General features: G+C 42.6%; 3 protein-coding genes across 6 annotated transcripts; 1 reads left to right on the forward strand and 2 right to left on the reverse strand.

Moving 5' to 3' along the window:
* The first annotated feature begins 116 nt into the window (after positions 1-116).
* Positions 117-7827, forward strand: LOC116920865 (mitogen-activated protein kinase kinase kinase 11). Of its 4 annotated transcripts, XM_045172338.1 has the most exons (15): positions 117-1195; positions 1310-1493; positions 2700-3029; positions 3141-3316; positions 3376-3459; positions 3528-3705; positions 3877-3954; positions 4224-4385; positions 4539-4778; positions 4832-5057; positions 5125-5482; positions 5560-5760; positions 5824-6177; positions 6251-6607; positions 6670-7827. In XM_045172338.1, exons 1-15 carry the CDS (start codon positions 506-508, stop codon positions 6751-6753), a joined length of 3702 nt encoding a protein of 1233 aa, XP_045028273.1. In that variant the 5' UTR covers positions 117-505; the 3' UTR covers positions 6754-7827. The 4 variants fall into 4 exon arrangements, with proteins under 4 accessions (XP_045028273.1, XP_045028275.1, XP_045028274.1 ...); XM_045172340.1 differs by lacking the exon at positions 4224-4385; XM_045172339.1 differs by lacking the exon at positions 3877-3954.
* Positions 7770-10507, reverse strand: LOC116920866. The gene is made up of 2 exons (XM_045172342.1): positions 10018-10507; positions 7770-9848 (listed from the first exon to the last, which is right to left on the reverse strand). The coding sequence occupies exons 1-2, from the start codon at positions 10205-10207 to the stop codon at positions 8680-8682; spliced, it is 1359 nt and encodes a 452-aa protein (XP_045028277.1). The 5' UTR covers positions 10208-10507; the 3' UTR covers positions 7770-8679.
* Positions 10508-10996: 489 nt separating this feature from the next.
* On the reverse strand, positions 10997-13232 carry LOC116920867 (mitochondrial basic amino acids transporter). The gene is made up of 6 exons (XM_032927025.2): positions 13081-13232; positions 12889-13007; positions 12537-12774; positions 12278-12434; positions 12067-12191; positions 10997-11981 (listed from the first exon to the last, which is right to left on the reverse strand). The coding sequence occupies exons 1-6, from the start codon at positions 13118-13120 to the stop codon at positions 11740-11742; spliced, it is 921 nt and encodes a 306-aa protein (XP_032782916.1). The 5' UTR covers positions 13121-13232; the 3' UTR covers positions 10997-11739.
* Between the last annotated feature and the right edge of the window lie 2641 nt (positions 13233-15873).

The raw sequence follows: 15873 nt of genomic DNA on the forward strand, positions 1-15873 counted from the left end.
TAACTGCGTTTTGGCAGTTCAGTCAGCGCCACCTATAGAGTGTCATTCTAAACCTTTATAATAAAACAACGTCTAATTATATTGAGCCTCGTTAGGGGCGCCATACATCCACCGCATATTTTGTTGTGTAAAAAAAAAAATGGTTAAAATGGCGTTTAGTGTTGACGGTAGTCTGTGTGTGAATATGTCTAAGTGACCTGCTAACCAAAATATGGGAGGTTTTTATAGTATGAAACTCATAACTGTGTGTTAGCCAAATACAAGCTGTGGACTTTTTCTGCATCTGACTGTGCCCATACGAATTGTGATCGCCAATTGTGTTATAAAAATTGAAATAGGAGAAATACAAGGACTGGGAAACAAACAATCTGCGTTACGTATCGGGGTTGTCGTGGAAGCCCATGGATGATGTACTACTCCATCATAAGGATATTGGAGTAGTATTTAATGAAATTTCCAAAGACCCCAGAGGAATCCTTTGTCATTGATGAGGTGTCTTTGACGAATGCCTCCTCTCGATGCCTCCTGGAAAATTCGAACCCACCAAATGGAATCGAGCAAGTTTGCCAGCCCTTTGCCAGCTGGAGAGGGGAGACGCCTTAGAACCAGTGCTAGTCCAAATCCATCTTACAGCCAGCAACAATATCAGCAGCCTGCAAGCCTAAATCTGACCTGGACAGATAGCAGTAGCTCAGGCAGTCAAAGTAGACAGAAAAGGCTGTCAACCTGCACAGCTCAGTTCGACTATGATGCCCAAGGAGAAGATGAGCTTAGCTTACGCAGAGGCCAAGTGGTAGAGATCCTTTCCAAGGATGCTAAAATATCTGGGGATGAAGGCTGGTGGACGGGTAAAATTGGTGACAAGGTGGGGATCTTCCCATCAAATTTTGTGGCCGAAGAAGAAAGTGACCGCGTTTCCAGCCAACGTCACAGGAGAGGCAATCTCTTTGATGAAGACGACCAACCGACAGAAATCGACTTTCGAGAATTACAGTTAGAGGAAGTCATAGGTGTTGGTGGATTTGGCAAAGTATACCGTGGTATCTGGCGAAATGAGGTGATTGCCGTTAAAGCAGCTCGCCAAGATCCTGATGAAGACATCAGCCTCACGCTTGATAACGTCCGTCAAGAAGCATTGGTCTTCTGGAGGCTACATCACGAGAACATCGTCGCTTTGAAGGGTGTCTGCCTTCAGGTTAGCCCTTGTCGCTGAGTTCCGGTCATGATTTCTTTATTTATAACGTACCGTCATTTTTGTCCCCCCTTCTCCCTTCTTCTTTTTAAAATATCCATGTCTGGATATAAATAGGAACCTAACTTATGTCTGGTGATGGAGTACGCCCGTGGTGGGCCGTTGAACCGAGTCCTTACTGGCCGCAAAATTCGTCCCAGTGTTTTGGTTGACTGGGCCATTCAGATTGCGCGTGGAATGAATTATTTGCACAATGGGGCTCCGATCTCACTCATTCACCGCGACCTTAAGTCGTCAAACGGTAAGTACATTTCGATCCACCATTGACCGTTTTGGCGACACGATCAAGTCCTTTATGTTGTGTGGGAGTTAATTCAACGTCCTTGACAGTCGGGCACAGGTCTACAAGGTCTTGGCAAGACCTTTTATGGGAAAAAGATAGATATGTTTTGCAACTCCGGTTTGGTCCTGCTTCTATCATCCACCTCAACTTCCATTTCTTTTGTTGCGTGCATCGACGGTCGATGCCAAATTCCAACCAAAAAAAAATATATATAGACTTCTGGGCTAAATCTCTTATTATTTATGATATTTTTGAGTTTTTAGTATTCCCGTCTGCTTGTGCTACTATTCTCCGATTCGCTTTGTCACCCGTCGTCCATTTCCATATCAATTCATCGCGCGGCTAATGCATTATTCATACGAGGAAACCCGATTCAATCTCATTTCGTCGCTCCCCCCCTTTTTTTTGGCCGTCACTGTCGTTCGTAGGGAACGTATCTTGTCTCTCTTACTCAGCGTAACCGTCACATCTCCTAAAACCCGTGAAGATTTCGAGAACACTGCCTTTTTCATGATGCGGCGTAGGATCAATGTCATGTCAGGGTGTGTTGGCAGCAACACGAACATAATCTACAACTGGGGTTCTACATTGCTACGTTTTAATTCTTTTTAAGTAACAGTCTTTTGAGGGGGGGAGGGAATGGTATGATGACCCGTTATTATTTTTTTTTTCCGTCGTTCTACCATGGAATTGTGTTCCAGATGGCACGTGGGGCACGTGCCCGATACGTATCGCACAACACATTGCGTGTACATAGTTGCTCTTTTTCCAAGACCTCGATTGATCTCCCCCTTTGCCCCCCTCCCTCGAACCCCTCCTAGGTTGAGGACAATGGACACACAAAAGAGAAGGAGAGGACATGGCGTGATGGATGGATTATTTTTAGAGAAAAGCTCCTCTTGTTGTTGTTGTTGTTTCAGCTGCTTACGACCTCATTAGGCAACCGGCAATCGGTGAGGGCTCGTATGAAACAATAGCGCCGAATCGATGATGGAAACGCTTGCAAACACGAAACATGGAATGGAGATCTGAGGGGGAAAATATCTCGAGTCATGTTGTCAACCATTAGTCATTCGGGATTTCTTAGAGACAATGAGAACAATAATGGCTGGCGAGTGTACAGCAGAAGGAATTTTGTCATAATGGACTTTTGTATGCGAGCAGTACTGATAGCGGAGCCGATAGAAAATGAGGACTTGCAGTTCAAAACGCTGAAGATCACGGACTTTGGGCTGGCCCGTGAGGCATACAAGACGACGCGCATGTCGGCAGCCGGTACCTATGCCTGGATGGCGCCTGAGGTCATCAAATCTTCTACCTTCTCGAAAGCGTCGGATGTTTGGAGTTACGGTATCGTACTCTGGGAGATCCTGACGGGCGAGACACCATACAAGGGCATCGACGCGCTGGCCGTCGCCTACGGCGTGGCCGTTAAGAAACTCACGCTGCCGATTCCTACCACCTGTCCGACGCCCTGGAAAAATCTCATGCAGAGTACGGATTTATTTAGTTTTCGATATCGTAACATCGGATTATGCTGAGCAAGCGCTTTGGCCATTTTGAAAGAACGTGATGACGACTGATTTTCTGTATACTGTCTCGCAGTGTGTTGGGAGCCAGAAGCTCACGATCGGCCCTCCTTTGAAAAGATCCTGATGCTCCTGGATGAAGTTGCGCGGTCAGCGTTCGCTCAAACTCCACATGAGAGCTTCCATACAATGCAAGAAGATTGGAAAATGGAAATCGAAGCCATGTTCGATGACATACGGGTCAAAGAAAAGGTAACTAAATGTCGCTTTTCACGTTTCAGTTTTTTAATCTATCGTTTTGATTAACATAGGAATTGCGCTGTCGTGAAGAAGAATTGCGTCAAGCCATGCTCCAGCAAAAGATTCAGGAAGAGCATTTGAAAAAACGGGAGCAGGTATTTTTGTTCTATTTTTCTTTCATAATTAACGCGTTCCAAAAATGAGTACATTCATCTGATGACAGGAACTGGCTGAGAGAGAAATTGACCTGCTGGAACGCGAGCTGAACATGATGATGATCCAACAAGAACGTGCCGCAGCGGCTGCCGCCCCGACACCGAAAAAAAGAAAAGGCAAATTCAAAAAGAGCCGCTTGAGGTTGTTGAAGAAGGACGGTGGCCATCACATCTCAATGCCCACTGGTAACACCCATTGAACTTGCAGTTTTGTATTACGAGCGTTTTACCTTGTTTGTCGAACAGTCTCCTCCTCTTGTGTTGCTAGAAATTTCCCTGCGTGTATGCGATGTGTGCCTGATTGTGTGCATCTGTGCGAGTGTGTTTGTGTTGTGTTTATTTGTTTTTCTTTTCTAGATTTTCGGCACAATATAACGATACAGTTGACGCCCTCGCGTGCCGAACTGAACCGGCTCCAAGTTCAAATGCAAAATGGTTTGTACCTGTGCAGACGTGGTGTCCTTCTGTCGTAATTCGTTCTTACCAAACAAGGACTTGACTAATCCCCCCAATCTGTGTAGATCGTTTCATAATTCCGCATGCGAGGGCTTCCGTGACTCATATCTCGTTATATATTCTATTCACGTAGATAAACAATGGCAATTAATCACTTCTTTGCCTCTCTTTTTCTGTCTTTTTTTTTTCTTTCTCTCTTGTCTCTGTACTTTTCTACGCTGCTCTTCTTTCTAATGGTCCGGGAGAAGACTTCCGGCATAACCTGACCGTTCAGCAGACGGAGGGTGGTTTTATGGAACTGCGTCACCCCTGTACTGTGATTGCCGGTGGCGACCATGTGGCCCATCCGCCGGATCCCTCCGCTGTCGACAGTTCTTCTTCCACCATCGCTAGACTTAAGGCTATCGCATGTGAGTAATACTAACCAAACTCTTCAAACGTCTTTTTGTTTTTTCCTTAATCTTAATTTGGTTCTTTCAACTGATTAAAAACGGGTATAACACGTTTGCATTGAAAATTCTGTTTATTGAAAATAAGAAAAACCTGTTTTTACCTTTCGCTAGTTCCGGCCGACGGAGTCAAGGGGAAAACATGGGGCCCGAGTACGGTACACCAGAAAGAACGTGCACATATTCGGCCTGTTGTAGAGAGGGCGGAAGGACACCGTCAATGGAGCAGATCAGCACCAAATTTGGAAAAAACCCAAAAAGGATTGTTGGCCGCTGCAGCGGCGGCAGCTGCCGCAGCAACCCAAAGTGGCCATCCTTCGTCCCTTTCTACGTCATCCACACTTCCAGAATTGGGTAAGCACTGCTGCACACATTTGAAACGACAAATAATATCTAATATCCTATAGATCGAATGGATAATGGGTCAACCCCACGCTCTCTTCCGCCCGGCTATGTCGCCGGAATCAATGGCTCTTCCACCGGTGGTAGCGCCGATACCAAACGGACCAAAGGCGGTTTAGAATTTCATTTGTTCAACGCCGCAGCCATGTTGGCTGGAGTGGCTTTGGGCGGAGACATCCGCTATTCCGGGGTCACCATGCTCCATCCTACTCGTCCGTCACAGAATAGAAGGTAAAATATAATTGCTAAGAAATTATCGTAAGAACCTTTATTAACACGCATTCTTCTAATGCAACAGGGCCAGTCAAGATGACGATGTATCGGACCCCAGAAGGTGGGGGTACGCTAGTGCTTCCACTACCTTGACAAATAGCGAGGTAGCCGCTCGTTTGTCTTCCGCCATTGGAGATTACGAGTTGCCGACGTCCCCATATGCCTTGGGGGCTGGAGCCACTGCCGGAACATCGTCGAATCCCGGAGTGTATTCGCATAACACTTACCATGGACAGGTGCGACATCAACGAACGCCACTCGTTATGGACAATCCCAAACCCCTCCGGTTCATCGATAATCCGCCCGGACCATTGTATTCGACATCCACCTTGGGCGCTTATCATCAAAGAAGACGATCTTCCAATGCCAGCAACGATAGCGAAGTAAGATTGAAAACTAACCCAAAAAGCCTAAACGCTTTGATTCATTGTCAAATATTAATCATTTTTTTTAAAATTAGGCTTATAGTGGCGGCGGTTTTGACCCGGTTCGGATGGAGAGCACTGCGTATGTAGGTGGAGAACGTGGATATGAGCAATACGGTAGTGGTTATCCAGGCAGCAGTGATCATGGCCGTCCTCCGCCTCATCCGGCTTCAGGCCATTACTCCACGGCTGGCGACTGGAACCCGTTGTCCTATCGAGGATATGGAACTGAACAGGTAATCCCGCTGACGTGGCTGCAATTATTGAGTAGCTTTTTTCTCCATTACGTTGTGTAATAGGTTCGCCAACCCGAAAATCTACACACGTACGAAAACACAGGGAATCTCAACACGAGTGGCAATAGTCGTTTGTCGGGCAGAATGTACGGAGCCGGCAATAGCGCCAATCATCGTCGAACATCATCCAACGTCTCAAACTCTTCGATAGGTGGCATTATTGGATTAGCAAACAGCTCCAACGTCAACCCGAGTTTCCGTCTCGAAGACGAACTTGATCACGTCCAAGTGCCTGCAATCGGCGGTACACAAGGACGGGTAGCCTTTGATTTGGATCCTCGTTCTAGTGCCTCTCCCGCAACACCGTTCCGAATCGCTCGTCAAAATTCATTAGAAATGGAACGGCCTGGTACATTGGTAAGTACAAGACAACGCATTTCCCAGTATACAAGTGAGTGATTCATCAATTTGCATTTGGAATGTCACGCAGGGCTTAGAACCACCTCGATTGCGTTCCAGCCTGAGGAAGACCAACTATTCTGTGGTAAGCAGCGTCATCGGAGGGTGTGGATCGGGTAGCAACAGCAGGGCATGGAATTCTTCCAGTGCAGGTGGAAGCGGTGGCGGATCTGGTGGAGGTACGCCAACCAATCCAACTCCGCCTGACTCGATGCACAGTGAAGACAGCGGTATGTCGGCCAAAGAGACCAGTTCGTCGCAACATTCAAGCGTTTCAGCCCCACGCGTCCGTTTCTCGCCGGTCGCCGCCTCGTTCAGCGGGGACGGCCGCACTTTGATGGACATTCCGGTCCAGGGTCAAAGCCAGGACTACACGATTCCTCTGAAGGTAATTTCAGCTTTACTACTTTGAAAAATGAAAATGCTATACGACGTAATGTGTTGATGTAGGCTGCTAGACCAGTGCGTCGCGATTATCTCGCTTCGCGATCATCCAAGTCAACCTTGAGCGAACTGGAACGCGAGTTTTTGTGATGGACACACACGAGCATCACCAACTGTTGTCGGCAACAAAATCAGGTCAACAATCTTTTTTGAGATGTATAGCGAATTGAGATTGCTTTTTATCGTCGATTTTGAATGTTTCTTTTTTTTTTTTTTCATTTTAATGATCTGAGTTGACAGTTGACCGATTCTACTTTGTATTCCAGAACAAATAGTTAGACGATGTGTCCGAAATTGTGTCTGAGCTATTCGAGGCAAAAAAAAGAGAAAAAAAAAAACACCTCTGTGATGTCGATAAAAAAAAAAGAATAACAACAGTGAAAATAACATTCCGCCATATCAAACTCCCTTATATGTTTACCCTACAACGCAACCGTTTTTAAAGATTAGGTTTTGTTTGTTCTTTTTTTTTTTTTTTTTTGAACTCTCCCCTGCCTAGTATTGTTGCTTGATTGTGTGGCAAAGGAGAGATCGTTGACACTGAAAAACAAGAGTCGCTTTTTTTCTTTATCTTTTTCAATTCGCTTTACATGTAAACCTCTATACATAAACGTTTAAAAAAAAATTATATACATATGTATAGCGAACACATAATTCCTTTCTCCCCTCGCCTGGACTTCTATTTTGTCAAAGAGAGAAGAAAAAAATTAAACACCTATCAATCACAATCTGCCTCGTGTGTGTCCCTTCCCCACCACCTTGTTTTGATTCAGTGTGTGTGTCTTTGATCCCCTGATGATGGCAGCTTTGGATGAATCTGACGGCTTCATTTTGAATCCTATTCTCCTTTCCTTGACGGTGGCAATCCATGATTGACGTATACCAGTGGCTTTGACACAACGATGCATTCCTCCTAACGTTTTTTTTTTCTTCTTATTTTCACTTACTATTATTTGATTTTCCCTTTTTGTTCTGGATGTAAATATTTGTGATGCTGATGATCAAAAAACGGCGATGCACCACACATCCCTCTTGTAAGAGAAGAATACTTAAAAAATCGTAGTAGTCCATGAGGTGTTGTCCGTGCTGAAAAATAAAGAATTATATGATGAATGATGTCGGTCTATTGTGCTGGGACGAGAAATACAGTGCCAATCGAACGTCTCCGTATGAACTGATTTCTTTTTTTTTTCCTCCTCAACGAGAAGACTGTAATCTCTTGTCACTTGCAAAAAAAAAACAAAAAAACATTAGTTTTAAAAAGAACTGAATCGAAAATCATGGCAAATTCTCTCCCCACAATGTACAGCACGACAATGACATTCCACCAATATTGAAAACATAATATTAATAATAAAAAAAAATTAATAATAAACAACGGCGACAAATAACACATCACACACGACCACGCATTATATGTTACAGCGAAAAGCGAGTAGGGGAAACTGGTGCAACTTATCAAGACATTGGCCAAACGAGTGGCATTGTTCATTTCTGTTTAAAACATGGCACAGGAGAGGAAGTTTAAGATGAACAAAAATTAAAGAGAAATAAGAGATTAGTAGAGGAAAAATGAAGAGGCTGCTGGACAAGTCTTTGGGCGAATGGAAGGAATCATCAAGTCAGCATTCATGAATCGTACCTAGAATGAACGTTAGATAGAGATGGCCGAGGCACTTTCATGTTTTGGTAACTTCCCCAGTTCAGTCTCCACACAGCGTCACTGGGTCAATTCATTTTGGTCTACGCATCGACATAAGATTCCACGACACCACACCGATTTTGTTATACCACAGTTATCAAAAAAATGAAGAGAGGAAGGCAGAGTATAAACGAGATTCCCTGGTCAATGTAACAAGAGCATTTTTTCTTCTTCTTCTAGGAGAAACAGTACGATGAAACGGGTTGGGATTTATTTAGAGAGCAAAAATATTTACATGCTGACCGGACGAGATTTCCACTGGAGAAAAAAAAAAACCGACTGTTTGATAAAGATTGAGAAAGGAAACTTTTAAGTTAGGAGTGCTCTCGAGCTCGTCTAATGGTCAAATTGAGCGGGACATCATCGTCATGGTCATCGTTACAATCAGGCGGCGTGGGCACCCGTGGTAATCGGTTGCCCAGGCTTTCTCTTCGAGAGGAGCTTGGACCAGGTCGGGCTGCCAGAGTTGCCGACGATCCCGGAGCCAAAGAATTTGGAGGAGGAAATGCTGTTACAGGGTAAGGCAACCATACAGGTGGTTGAAGGGGGCGCGAACCGCCAGCTAACGAAATGGCCCCGTCCCTTCGCTGATGGGACACCAAGCTCTTGTTTCTCACTCCATTGACAGCCTGGACATTCGTGGCTAGCGGAGGAGCTTTACGTAATAATGAGCGAAGAAAGGATGAACTACAAGATGCCGCTGCGGCTTCTTCCTGTCGCTCCTTGTTGAGCAAAGAATCAATGCTGTAGCTGCTTTGGCGATCGTAGACTTTGCTTGGCTGGAGAGAATGAGCCACTGCAGCCGCCGCAGCTGCGGCCATTGCGGCAGCCGAATGCGTCGGTAAAGGAGTGGCTGGCATAAGTGCTTTGGCTTTCTTCAAAACACTGGAAGATGGACTGGACGATTTATCGTGGAGCCGAACTTTTTCCATGTCACGTAAGAGACGCTTCCTCGGCGAAACTAGTGTCTCGATTCGCTCTATTGGCACCGCACTGGCCACCATTTTCTTCGAAAGTGCCTTTTCGAGAAGACGAGAAGTGATCGCAGACACGCTCGGCCGAGCCAAGCTCTTTTTTCTCCACCCTACTTTACATTGGTCACACTCGGAATTGGGTCCCACATGACACTGCTCTATCGAGCGAAAAGGTCTTCGTCGTTGACTCCACTGGTATCGACATCGTTCACGACCTTTAAGGGCAAACATAAATCCCTCCACATCACTGGTCACCACATCACTGGTCGTCCGTTTGTTCGTGGGATTTGGGTTCTTCCATCGAGTTTCTCTTAGCCAGGGGGACGACTGAGATTGGACAGACGATTCGTCACTAACACTAAAAGATGCACTGCTCTCCTGACGCACAGTACTTCCCGGCGTGGAGCACGATGGTGGAGGAGGTGGCCAATACGTTTTTTGCGTCACAGGAACCCACCACGTTTTACCGTTTTCCCGCCGATCGTTCAACTCCAGAACTATTTTTCCATCTGTGATACAAAGGAAAACCATTTTATGATCATGTTATTTTAAAGGTGCAAAATTTGTCATGTTAACGAAGAGGACTCAAAAAGCAAGTTGATTTACTAATCAACCATCCAGTGAATTTCTGCATAATATCTGTCAGAAAAACTAGTAACTTCTGAATGTGTCGGTTACCAAAGTAGAATTGAAGTCTTCCCCCTTCAGGGGCTTTATGCTTGGTTTCAATGTCGCTGCCATCCTCTGACTTTACTTTGCTGTGCAATAGCGGTGAACTTGGTGATTTGGGCACACAAGTTTCAGGGCTCTGAATAGCCTCTTCGGCTTGTGATGCATCACCAGTGTAGTCCATGGTCATGTCAGACATAGTTATCCAACAAAATCCGGAAAGGCGTAGATTTGAAACCTAGCCAGGGATCATTTTTCCCGATTCAAAGTGACACACCTGCTGCAGTTGACGATCCACAGCCAATTTTCTTACGAGATTTACCCATTGCAGTTTTAGTTTAAATGACGACGGATCAATGGATCTACCAATATCATGTTGATTTAACACTCGAGATGATCCATTGCTTTTGCAAATACTAACAATCCAAACGACAAATTAACAATCAGATCTTGAAAAATAACAACTATGTTTGGCAGCCATGAAAATCGCGACATTGCCAGATCCACTAAAAGCCGATAACCATGAAATGTATTTTAAATGGAATAATTTGTATTTTATTTTTCGTCTTTCTTTTTCACAGAAATTTTAATTTGAACTACAATTGTAAAGGACTGAACTACAGCTTAACTTGATTTAAGTAAATTGGAATGGCACCGAATGTGATTTTACATTTTTTCTGAATCCCGTCAGTCATAGACCCCTGCGTGTAGTAGTCATAACCGGGGTCTATAACTCTGATCCCGTCGGTAAAATCAGAATTGCAAAAAAAGCAAATAGTTTAAAACGCAAATAAACCTGTATAAGGTTTATTAGTCGAAGGTCATAAGAAGGAAAAAAAATGTTGGGTATGAAATGACTAATAGAAACGAATGTCGTAGTCAAGATTTTGGGTATGCCTAAGATGATATGTTTTCCAATCAAGCATTCCTTTTAGTAATTACATGGTCACACACATTCGAAAAATGTCTACAAAGGGCAAAGGGTAAATTGGTTTACAATTATATATTTATATACGTTTGTTTACATATATATTTAATCTATATTTTGAAATTGCTGACATGCCATATAAAAATCGGAAATGGCGCCAACTTGTACCTACCCTTACCCACCCCACCAAAAGAGAAATAATAATAATCACCCGTTACTAGACAGTTTGTTTACAGACTGTCTAGTTGCAATAGCTAATGGCTTGAAACAGATGGTATTATCTTTGAGATGAAAGAATAATAAAATAAAATGAATTATAACAAAAAGGAAAAATTCTTTGTTATTATAACCCCAAAATTGAATAAACGAAAGAGAGGACAGCTGTTTTCAAGGGAAACCCGTTCAATTATAAATGCATTTGGCTAAAATGTTTATGGCAGTGAAGAACCACGTGACTTTAAGAAAAAGGAAAAAATAGCAACCAACTAACACACGAAAAAAAAGGAAAAAAAATTATTAAATATTTTGAAATGGCTATAAATTTCTTTGGTTTTACGTCAGGAGCAACTTCCAAAAAAGTCGAACGTTTCTTCCAATTTGGAAGATCACCATTTTACAAAATGCAAGGTTTACAAGAGTACTGGAGATTGCATCAGCCCACGCTATTAATGTTTACGTTCCCCTCATCCTACCTTGACCGTTGAGAAATTTCCATTCTATTCGCCAGCAATGCCACTACAAAATGACGTATCGTCTCGTGACCAAGTAGGTGATGTGTAGTGGCTATTTCGTAAAACTAGCGGTCACCTCTGTGTGGTCAAATGCGTCAAGGTACTTTGATAGACGAAGAATGTCGCAGCGTTTACGATCATTGCGCGAAAAGCGATAGCCAAGAATCCGCGAAAGAAGACGGGCAAGCCTTCCGCCTTATAGGAAACACGTACGCAATCTAGCATGCCACGGTACTTTGGATTAACGATGCAATCCGCCTGGATACGGGATTTGACGACGTCAATCGGCAACACTGCAACCCAAGTTACAGTTCCTACGATGGGGAATTAAATAAGCTTTGTTATCTTGCTAATGAATGGCTATTACGAAAAACACGTTCAAAAGGAGAGCCATTTTACCAGTTACACCGCCGGCAATCAAAGCCAGCAAGCCATCACCACCCCATCCGTTCGTCGAGTACTTTTTACCCTCTCGTAGTATCAATTCGTAAAGGAACATGTAAAGGCCGTAAGATGGCCCGTCTCTGATGCGTAATAAATTGTACACCGTTAGATGGCCTCAGCTGCTTATCACGAAACAGGATAATTATCGCAGGTAATTTTTTTTTACCTCCAAAACATGGGGACAAGGCCTTTGTACCATCCTCTAATACCCTGTGTTTTATACATTGTCATTAAGCAATCAATTGGCCCTTTGAATGGTTTACTAGCAATAGGACTACTACTTAAAGAGCCATTTGTCTTTTGAAGAGGACTATTTTCAGCACCTGCATCAACAAGATAATTATACTTTACACTAACATTTAAATATAATGCTCCATAATAATAAGGCATCTAGTTTTCTACAAAGTAAAATAAGGTGTGCTCACCTGATCCGGTTTGGAGTTTGATTTTGACAAGATCCACTGGGCAACAAACCAACAGTTGCACTGTACCGGCCACCATGCCAGCAGCTGTAACTATTTTATAGTCTGGCATGCTGTTAGCAGGTTTCTCAGACACTTGCAACATCAATTTGACAGTGCCACCATACACACCAAAAAAAGTGGCATTGACTAAAGCTGCAGTGCAAATTGGGGAGCTCAACCCTTTGAATAATCCAGTGGCCTGTTCACAATAATTCAGAACAATACGTTGCATGTTAGCTTCTTATCCAGTTATTGGAGTTAATCTTTTTTCCTAAGAGATTTTGTTGATGTAAGCAAAAGGAAATGGGCTTACTCCTTCATTTTTCAATGCCAACTGGACACAGCGACGCGTGGTCAGATGTCCATGAAGATGAGTTTGTTGTCGCACTTTTATCGTGTCGATCGGATGCCCAAAAAACGTGCCAGCTATCCCTGTTTGAATATAAATAATTAAGATAACTTTAAATGTTTAACCTGCTGAACTTATTTGTTCAACAATACGAACCACCACAGCATCCAGCGAAGAAATCCGTCCAGACGTCCATTCAAAATAGCTAACGACGACATCTGACGCTAATGGAATTCAACTCACCCTTTGGAGCTTATCAAAATTAAATAGCCTATGGGGACTGTGTTTTTCCTATCGATAACAGAAAAAAAAATGTTTGATAAAAATATATGTATACACACCTACATTCTTCAATGTTGAATCGACCCAAAAAGAATTTTTAAAAAAGGAAGGAATGGCTAATGGTTTAAAGATAACGGGAGAAGATTCATCGTTGGCATTTGTCTCATTCTTTTTTATCATCTCGTTGCATGCGGTTGGATTATTGGTTACGCTTTTCGGAGAGCTAAAATTCCGTACAGCCTTACAATAGTATAATAGGAAAAAAAGGCAAATTAGCAAGGGCAAAGATGCATGACACATTTCACGGCGTGTTGACTACTTGAGTTTTTCTGGGACATGTTCTACTCGATGTGGCACGAACGACAGAGAGGAATGTGCCCCCGCGCTCACGTTTGATGAACTGTGTCTCGATTTTTCAGTTTAAATCATTCGACATCTTTCTCCATTTCAACGTATAATCTTATTCATTTGTCTGCCATTACAAACAAACAAGAAAAATCATTTTTTAAATATAGAAAATAAACGATTCAATAACACACGATGCGGAACTCTCACTCGGCAATGATGGTGATAAAAAAAAAAGAAAAAAAAAGGAGCAATAAAAAAAAGGCTCAGGCCCGACGGGCTCCGTTTGAATCGGCTATTAATATTTCTCGGGATCGAACGCGGGAGTTCTAGCAACGCTGAACGATACATATAGGGCCATTGCTTTGTGTGTGTGGGAAAAAATGGGACCTTATATATCTTGTACATGCACGTTTATTATGTACGTAAACGTAAGTAATAGATATATATATATATATACACGTATATATAGGGCATCTACGTGTATTTTCTTATTTATCGTAGCAATTCAGTCTCGCTTGGGCTGAGAACGAGCTCGATAAATGCCGGCAGAGGAAAATAGAGTTTTTTCGTTTAGCCATTTCTTCGTCCTGCACAGCTGCCACCTTTGTTTTGTTTTTCCGTGCTGTCGTTACAGTTTGTCGGATGCGTTATTCCATTATCTTTTGTTCTCGTTCTTCTCAATTATTTTCGTGCACGTTTGTAATATAGAAAAATATTAAATTGAAAACAGAGGGGGAAACTTTCGCTCGATTGATCAAGTACGCACTTTTAAAAACATAACAGGTCACACAGTGGATGAATAACTCATTATTATTTAATATTTTCAATGTTTAAAATTCTTTTTCTCTTCGTGAATAACGGGAGCAACGGTCGTCGTCGATAGCGCGTTAAAGATTTTTGATTTAACCGACGCCTTAATCGCGTAACACGAAAAAGAAAGAAGAAAATAAACGATCGAAATGAAAAGGTTTCGTTGAATGCATGTACGAGTGGAAACAACTATCAATTACACACGTTGGTGTGTGTATATATATCTTTTCATTCCTTGTTTAGTTCCTTTTCTTAGTTTCCTTCTTTCCATTTATTCTCGACAGGCATTTAACTCATCACAGGCAAGCGGGCCGCAGATTGCGTATTCACCGCATTCATGCATAATCTATTGGGGATGGATATGTGTGGCATAGCAAACGACGAGGTATTTATACATAGAGAAAGACGGCAGAGAGAGAGAGAGAGAAATGGTTCGAATTCCTAACCATTTTCTCATAGACTTCTCCTTTTCTTCGTTTCTTATCATCGTGAATATATAGAAGAAGAGAAACAAAATTCAGATTCATGCAATTACAGAAGATGGAGGTAATTGCCTACAAGAGTCCGCGTGTTCTCCCGTCATGCCGATCGTATGCAGAGGCCACCAGACAAAAAAAAAATGCATTCTATCCATTACCGTATAATAACAGCGGGAAGAACGCATTTAAAAGCGGTGCATATTGAACTTGTCTGGACGTGTGTAATCCCCCGAAAAAAAAAAGAGGAATAATAGAAAAAAGCGTGCGGGTGAAAGAAAGAAAAAAGAAATCCCCCACTTCTTTTCTTTTGAAAACTACTAACTACGATAATAACGACAACAACAAAATGAAGGGAGGGCGACCTATGTAGTTATCCCGATGACTGGCATGTCAAGGTTGTTTTTTTTTCTATCCCCCCCTCCTTATATGCATATACCTGGTGGTATAATTAAAGTGACTCAAACTTGGAGGCGAAAAACATTCAAAAACACAGTTCAAGTGTTTCATCATGAAAAAGTGGGGGAACGGGACGAAAAGAAAAAAAAACATGGCCGCTCAGGAAAAAGAAACATGCTGATATGCTTATATATACATTTCAATAAGAGCTGAAGACATTCTGGTTTTGTTCTTTTTTGTTGTTGTTTTTATTTCCCTTTCCTACACTGTAAATGTTTTTCCTCGACATCCTTTACTTTCGATTCTCATTTAATACGTTTTCTTTTCTTTTTACTGGAAGAGTTCCTCCTATTTTCTGTTCTTTTTCTTCTGTAAATGGTTAACATGTAAGAGGTTGTATGGAGAGCAAGTTGTTGTTAACTGTCGGATACTTACTGCCTTTTTCCGGAGCCCATTTTTTGTTTTTCTGTTGCTCAAGAGGAACTAAAAGAAAGAAAAAAAGATGGGTAAACTAAAAAAAAGAAAAGAGTTTCTTGTATATATAAAATGTGGTTGATGGCAAACACGCGGGTGGAAGGTTAAAGGTTCTGCCACAAGCAACAACTAGAAAAAAAGAATCAGAACGATGAGAGTT

This window comes from Daphnia magna, linkage group LG4, assembly GCF_020631705.1.
Source record: "Daphnia magna isolate NIES linkage group LG4, ASM2063170v1.1, whole genome shotgun sequence".
Classification (NCBI taxonomy): Eukaryota; Metazoa; Arthropoda; class Branchiopoda; order Diplostraca; family Daphniidae; genus Daphnia; species Daphnia magna.